The following is an 8,406-nucleotide window of genomic DNA, read 5'->3' on the forward strand; positions in this document are numbered from 1 at the left end:
CAACAGTGGGGGCAACAACAAACCTGGCATACCAACCACGGTCTCTGTCATCTTCTGGACAGACCAGAACTCTTTTTCTCCTTGCTACTAAAGTAAAAACACCTTGGCGGAAAAGTCTGGGAGAGTAAAGGTGAATTAAATGGGTAAAAGTGAAAGGCACACCGGCCATGTTAGTCAAGTGCCTCAAACAAGCAACAACCCTCCACACTATAGGGCTAATTTGACTTAAGCAAACATTGAAAAAACGACAGAATTCGAGAATAACAGGATCAATAGCAGGTTCGAATCCTAATGTGAGAGGGTACGTATAAACAAAGGAAAATCCAACTAAATAAGAGGTGATCCTTTGATTCGCGTTGGGAATTATGATTGGAAAGTCATGACTCCAATGACAGTCTTTACGAACTAAAGAAATCAGACCCTCTGTGATCTGAGTTGGATAAATATCAGCATGATCTAAAGAGGACACTTGATTTCTCAGGGACTCGCTATCATTATAGAAAGATAGTTTAGCAAGAACTATTTCATCCACTATAGGTTCACGAACAGGCTCAGAGGGTTCCTTTCCTTTAGAAGAGGACCTTTGTGAAAGGGAGCCTCTGGTTCTAAAAAAAGGACTGGAACTAGACGAAGGAAGAGAAGAACCAAGTAGGGATGAAAACCCTAAATTACGAAGTCTACCTCCTCTTCTGCTCCTACTGGGGGCATTAGGGAAGTTATCAACTATGGGGACCCTTCTAGGGTTAGGATTTGATGAAGACATGATAGTACAAGGAAGAAGCAAACAAAAATTCAAGAATTGAATATTCAGAGAACTTTATGTGAGAAGGACAAAGGTGAAAACTATATTAAGAAGCAACCATCAAAGGAAAATGTGCGATGATGGAAAGGTCATAATGAAAACTGTCGGTTCGTGGTTAATGAAGCTGTAAAAGAGCCTTAAAAAGTGTTGCAAAGTCGCAGAACCAATAAAAAGGTGCCACGTATAATAGGCATTAAATGGAAGTGACAATTGAAGCGTCGATTCTATCATAGTATTTATGGAGGCAAATATTCCCGCTTTAATAAAATCCACTTCCCAAATATTCAATTGTTGAATAAATGGCAAGTGCGAGGACTATCTGTATTGGGAAAAATTGGGTTTACATATTAAAGTGATTGGAAGATGATGTGTCATGACACAGAGGCTGGTCAAAGAGTGATGATTAGCAAAGAGGCACGAGTTGCAATAGATATGAGCAGAGGTACAAGTAAAGGCACGAGCAGTTGTTCAAAAGACTCAGCGCACGTGCTTATTTATACCCAAAAATCAAGGAGAATGAATCTGATAGCATAAGAGAGTACATATATAGTATTTAATAAGCATTAAATACTAAAAAACGTTAGAGAATCTGTATTAAATTACAATGATTATGTAACGTAGCATTTAATGTCTTTAATTGTCTATAATGGCCTTATTATGACAAAGGCAAAACGTATATCTTTGAGATAGCTATAAAAAGGAGAGAAGAGATCATTTGTAAGGACACATGAAAGATCATCTGAATACACTGATTTACTTTGTTTTCTTCTGCTTATCTGATTGTTAGCAAAAATCATTTCCTTTTGCTCATTTTTGATTATCAGTAACCCGAGTTCTTCTAAATTAAAGCTTTGACTGAAATCTCACTTTTTGGTTAAACAGAAGCTATTTTTATTCTGCTGCTCCAAAACTGCTTTGCTTTTGCTCAAAATTTTTTTTTTTCTAAAAACTTGATCAAACACTTCAACTTAGATATAGTTGGATAATAATAGGTAAAAAGGAAGTAGATGAATGGATATTAGTTTGATAAAATGAATTTTATATTTCAATAATTAATTATAAATATATTATTATCAAAAAGTGCCTCTATGTTTTTATAAGGTTGCGTACACACTATCCTCCCTAGATTTCAGATCCTTCGTGTGAGATTAAGCTGGGTTTGTTGCTGTTATGGTATATTATTATCAAAAATACAAAGTTTACATAAAGATCAAAATAGGAGAGGTGAGCATAATCTCGCAAACCACAAAGAAATTATCCAAAATTATAACAGTAGTACCAAATACAACTGGTTCCATTCTCCATCCTCAAACACATATGACATGGAGTAACTAAGAACTTTATTAAATGCTATTAATTTCAGAAGACGCCTAATTCCTCTCTCAACTCATATTTAAACCCTTCAATTTGATCCTCAGGCAAAACCAAATTCACTATCCTTCCATTCAAATTTTCAGGCCCTGCTAACACCAAAACAACACCAACCCCACTAATATTATAACTTGCAAAAATTGGTTTTTTACCCCTAAGTTCAAACCCATAAATATTTGCCTCTTCAAGATTCACAAATGTAAGATTTGCACCATACACAACAAAGTCTAATGTACCATTTTCTTTCTCCATTAATTCTTCAACAACTTTAGTCTCATCCACACTCTTTTCAGCTATCAATTTTGCCAATTCCAAAACATTTGACTTTGAAACCTTAACGTTAATAGCTTCAACTATGCTAATCACTTGACCATTGTTAGACACTTGAGTTATTTCTCTGTCACAAGAGTTGTCCCTACGTATAATTGTCACAATTCCAGGCTCTGCTGATTCCCCCTTACCTTAGCCAAAATTTTCCACATTGTAGCAGAAATTACATCAAAAGGCTTCACTTTAGCTGATTGTTTAGGTCCAAAAATCTTGGAAATGTGTTGGTTTAGTTGCTTTTCTGTAATGTGAAAAGAATGTGATATCATTTTGCAAGTGTTGGTGATTCTCCAATGATCACCAACTGGATCAACTCTCTTTATAGAATATGGCAAATTCTCAACTGTAGATAATAATGGATTATTGATGAATTTGTTGGTTCTTGAGTTGTTAAGAGACTGAGGTGGGAGTTGATGACCAGCCATGATTTGTGCCCAAATGTTGATGAATTTTGAAGCTGAAAATACATCTCCAAGAACATGAGCCCAGCTTAGCCCTATTGACATCCCTCCACATTTGAACCAAGTGAACTGGACACAAAAGATCCAATGTGAAAAAGAAGTAATCAAGTTACATATGGAGTAATTACAGGCAAATTTCTATTATTATTATTATTATTATTATTATTATTATTATTATTATTATTATTATTATTAATCTGTAACCCGATAAAAATGAAACTTACATACTATAATAAGTGAAGATGTGTTGATCGCGTGTTTAAATAATCTTTACATTACAACAACAACAACAAACACAGTATAGTTACGTTCCACATTGGGGGTTGGGGGATTGGGGAGGGTAGATAGTACGCAGAACTTACCTCTACAATAAATATGAAGAGGTTGTTTCCCGTAGATCCTCGGCACGAGAAAAAATAAAATTAGAGCAATAAATAATCTTTATATTATCGGTGCATATAACTTAAATGATGTTGTCTACAAAAACTAGAATTTTTAATTTGCAATTTAATAATAACAAAAGAAGTGGTGATAACTCATGATTTTGCATATGATTAATTACAAGGAAACTTTTGTCACGAAAAGATATTTAGGCTGATACTTCTTTGGAATATTCAGGAGATCAGGTAGATTCAGAAACCAAGTTTAATAAGTTAGGCAAGGTATTGGTACTCCCTCCGGTCCAAAATAAGTGACTTTTTGGTTTGTTTGTTTTTTTGTAATCCAAAATAAGTAATATTTTCAGATTTCAAGAATGAATTAATTATTTTTTTTCTACATTGCCCTTGGAGTAATTAATGATGGAGTATGTGTTAGAAGTGTTTAATTGAAGAAATAGTAAAGGTTAATATGGTCAATTTTATTACTAATTAATGTTAAAAGGTAAATTTCTTAATATATGTGAAAATAACCAAAAAATCACTTATTTTGGTTCGGAGGAAGTAACTTGTAAATGCACATTAATGGTTTCATAAAAGCATATCATGGTACAAAGTACCAAATTCGAGATTGAAAAAAATAAGGGTCCAATCCAACTACTTTTGCCCCCGTACCAAATCAAAACTAAGGGCCATATTTCAATGTAGGGTTGGTCATATATTAATGAACTACTTACAAGCAAATAAAATTAAATATTGATATAAAAAAAAGAGGAGACTTAATACTTTTGGTACTTCAATAAATACAAGGCTTATCTAGAGACAACAAGAGTCAATTCTTGATTTTTATATAAGATAAAATAAAAAGGGAGTGTGACCTATTGGTCAATGAAGTGGTCTCAAGTTCATATTCCAGTAGAGACAAACAAATTAGGTGATTTCTTTTTATCTATCTAAGCGCTGGCGGATAGAGTTACGTGGTATCTGTTACTAGTGAGAGATGACAGATATCCCGTGGAATTAGTTAAGGTGCGCGCAAGCTAGCCCGAACACCGTGATCATAAAAAAAAATTAAAAAGCTAAATCATGTCGTGGTCAATTTCGCACCCACCAAACTTCAGGCTGGTTGCCAAGGGGCAAGGGCGAAGACTAACAAAATTAAATTTGACTTTCATCTTGACTAATAAATACTCCTATACGAAGTTAATAACGTCCCATCCCATCTGTATTAAGAAAGATACCTACTCTCTAAAATAGGAAATTATCAGTCATAATACCATCAGCATGTTGTAGTAATCCAATGTTTATTCATGGTTTTATATGAAAGCTATTGACATTTTGCTCGCACATAATTTAATATTTTATAACCACGGTGAGTTTGATCCCTATTTTAATGGACTCATTAGAAATAAATGGCGGACCCTTTCTTTCATTGATAGTTACTAGAATAAATCTTAATATGCTGAAGAACGATAAAATCCACCACTTAATCATCAATAAAATAGAAGTCTAGTCTCTATCTGTCGATCCTACTTCACATCTTTAAAGTACTTCGTTTACTATATATCTCTGAATAATACGTTATTTTAGAGTGTAAAAAAAAATTAGTATAGCAATTGAATTAAATATAAAAATTAAAATCAAATAGCTAGCAATTAAGCCATTGCACAGTGAGGATAAGAGAGTGTTCCGTTGCAAATTTTTTATATTAGAAAAGCATTTATCATTAAAAGTATACCTTCTTAATTATTATTATTATTATTATTTCTCAATCTAACTCTTTCAACATAGTGCAGAATCTAGAATATTCGTATTCGTATTTAATTAATAATCAACATGCAAAGCTAACTGACAACTGTAAATCTAGAGAATTAAATATGGTACAGCAGTTCATGAAATAAATTCGTCGGACCTCCTCCATACAGTCACCACTAGGTTATCGGATCACGGAGCCTTAATTCAAGCTTGCGTTCATGTATCATTAATAATTGCATGCAATTTTCCCTTCTATACCAGACCAGCTGATTTACACACACGTAGTCACAGGCGGATACATAATTAAATTGCGAACCCATTATATTTTTAAAATTATAATTTTATTATAATAAATTTTTATATATAAATTTATCTATCCCATCAAAAATATTAAGTTTAGATGAACCCGGTGACAAAAGTTTACACTGGCTCTGCGCGCACACAGAGATATACATACCGATCACAGGGAATATTCTTTGGAGCAAAATTTTGTCTCTTTAACCACCTTAACATCTTAAAAACCCCAATATATTTTTAGAAGAATTTAAGTTTTATGCGCTTGATGCTGTAAAAAAAAATTTATGCAATCAAGTCACTTAAAATAGTAATTACAAATAACTCTATTGAAGAAGCATTGACTCATAACCTAGAATGAATCGTAAAAACCCTATATATTACACTAATAATGTAAAATTTAATAAAAGCGTCGATATATATATATATATATATATAACTTAAATCCTCGTAAGAATTAGTTTAGAAGAGGAAGAAATCTTAGTTAATTACCTGAATGAACACAAGAGGTGCAAAGCCCAACTCAGGACCAAGAACTTGATCATAAACAAGCTGATCATTAACAGAAGAATCATTCATAGCCAGCCACTTCTCAATTGTTTTGCTACTCTTAGCTTCAATAATCCTAACACCACCGTCATTACATTTTATGAACGACCGGCCACCGCCGTCCTCCGACCTCCTAATCCTGCCGGAAGCCTCATAATATAGCTCAAGAAAATGAAACATGGGTTTTTTAAAGTCATATATATTCAAACCTTCAACTGCATCACTGTTGAAAAAATAAAGACCCTTAATGTAATGCAACTTCATGACTAAGTCCATGTTAGTAAATTCATGAACTTTATCCGCTCCGGTGATTTTCGCCGGTACGACGGACGACAACTTTACGTCGGAGATTAATTTCTCGACGTCCATTGATACCATGATAGAGATTAATTAAAGATAGAAATGGCAAGGACTAGAGAATGAAGACAACATTTTGTGGGAGGGTGCCAAAAAGGAAGAAAAGGGAGTGAATTTATAAATTAGAAGAGTAAATAAGCTAATGTGAAAGCGAAATAAAAAAGTACATGTCATTAAAAGGTAGGGGGGAAAGTTGGGAGTTTAGTAATAAATAAGGGGCCAATTTACTTAATTTTCTAGCCTTACCTATCTATGGGAATGCCAAGCAGCGAGCCCACAAGCAACCTTGATATTTGATAATGACTTTTATGCCTGCCCTCCTATCAATTGATACATCACTCTTTTCTTTTTATTTAATCTCAAATATAATAATATATTTTAATATTTAGTAACTATTTATTTTTAAACTCTTCATTTTATCATTAATAAGATGATATATCGTCACATAAATATTTTTAGCTTTTTTTAGACAATAAATTCAAAAATATTCTTTTTTATCTATATCTATATTATATTAAAAGCACGAAGCCCCTTAGCGAAATGTCATTCGCCTCTTTTACCCTTTAAAAATAAATTTCATATTGGAAAAAATCGTAATTAAATTAATTTCCTAATATTTAGGAGATTGAAATTAACTAAAAGTTTACTTACTAAATCTTTTTTTTTATTTGAACTATTATACAGTACGTCCTAATATTAATGGCTTTAAAGTCAATTAAAAATTTACCTTATATAAACTATCTTATTATTTGAACAAACTGGTAGATTCGATATTAATAAATGTAATCGGCCAATAGTTAAATGTTTTAAAAATAAAATAAACTGACAAAAGTACGTCAAATTATCAAAGACATATGGATAAACAATTTCGTAGTGAAGATGAAATTGGATACAGCATCTTGGATTTAAAACTTATACAAAGTTTACCTTCATGTATGCTACTTGAATGCTTTTCCCCCCATTTTTTACAGTAATATTCATGGACAGTTCAAATAACTTGACACTATTAAAATAAAAAATAATATTGTAAGTCATTTAATTTTCTCTAATAACTGAAATTCTAATATCAACTAAAGCTTTGCTTACTCAATATTTTTGTTGGAAATATTATGTAGAAAATCTTAATATTTAGATTTATTATTTACACAAATAGATAAATCTGTTAATAGCAAATCCATAGGAACGAAGTAAGAATGTTGATATTGTTTATTGCAGATTGAATTATTTTTTGTCATAGAATTCTAACCAATTAATTCTATATAATTATTTATCTTAATAATAAAATAGAGAAAGACTAAGTAAAAAATTATAACTAAAGTCGATAATATTGGGTGGACTCCTTTAATTTTCTTGTTCTTAGTTATAGATTTATAACCGTTCATGGAATTAAAATCAATCAGTTATATATGCATTTTAACTATCGTACTTAACAAAAAAAGTAGAGAAATATTTTTCGTAAAAATGATATTTGATTCTTTAAGTATACAATACTATGTCCATTACCTTTTAATCAAACTATCCTTCTATAAATTATTACCAAAATATAAATATGCATTCTAATAAATATTAAAATTAGACATAAATTATCCCAATATCCATAACTTTTATACCTTTTTAACTCACATCAAACTTTAGAAATGATTTTTAAATGACGCTTAACAATTGCACGTCAAGTATACATAGTTTAATAATATTTATATAATTCTTAAAAAATTTATACTTATTGATATGGGGTACACGCGCAAAGCGCGTACTCTAAATCTAGTTATATTAAAAGCACGAAGGCCCTTAGCGAAATGTCGTTCGCCTATTTTACCCATTAAAAATAGATTCCACAGTGGATAAATTAGTAATTTAATTATTAGTTTAAAATCAATTAAATTATTAATTATTAATTCTTTCCTTATTTAAACTATGTAGAAAATCTAAATATTTTAGAAATTCAAAATCAACTATGATTTTCTTTACATAAATGCTTTCCTTATTTGAATTATGTAATATAATTTTTATTCCTTCCATATTATTTGACTTGATAGTATAAAAAGACTTGCTAATTTGTAGTACTTTGCCAACGATATGTGATTGCTCCTTAGTAGGTGAGTTCTTTATACTT

At 31.4% G+C, this 8,406-nt stretch overlaps 1 protein-coding gene across 1 annotated transcript; it reads right to left on the reverse strand.

Annotated features, from left to right (window-relative positions):
• Positions 1-2,038: 2,038 nt before the first annotated feature.
• Positions 2,039-6,398, reverse strand: LOC104234980 (protein ECERIFERUM 2-like). Its single transcript, XM_009788643.2, is given in 3 exon segments — positions 2,039-2,616; positions 2,619-3,030; positions 5,880-6,398. Coding segments are annotated over 3 exon segments (1,293 nt in total). The 5' UTR covers positions 6,306-6,398; the 3' UTR covers positions 2,039-2,161.
• Positions 6,399-8,406: the final 2,008 nt, after the last annotated feature.

This window comes from Nicotiana sylvestris, chromosome 10 (assembly GCF_000393655.2).
Source record: "Nicotiana sylvestris chromosome 10, ASM39365v2, whole genome shotgun sequence".
Classification (NCBI taxonomy): domain Eukaryota; kingdom Viridiplantae; phylum Streptophyta; class Magnoliopsida; order Solanales; family Solanaceae; genus Nicotiana; species Nicotiana sylvestris.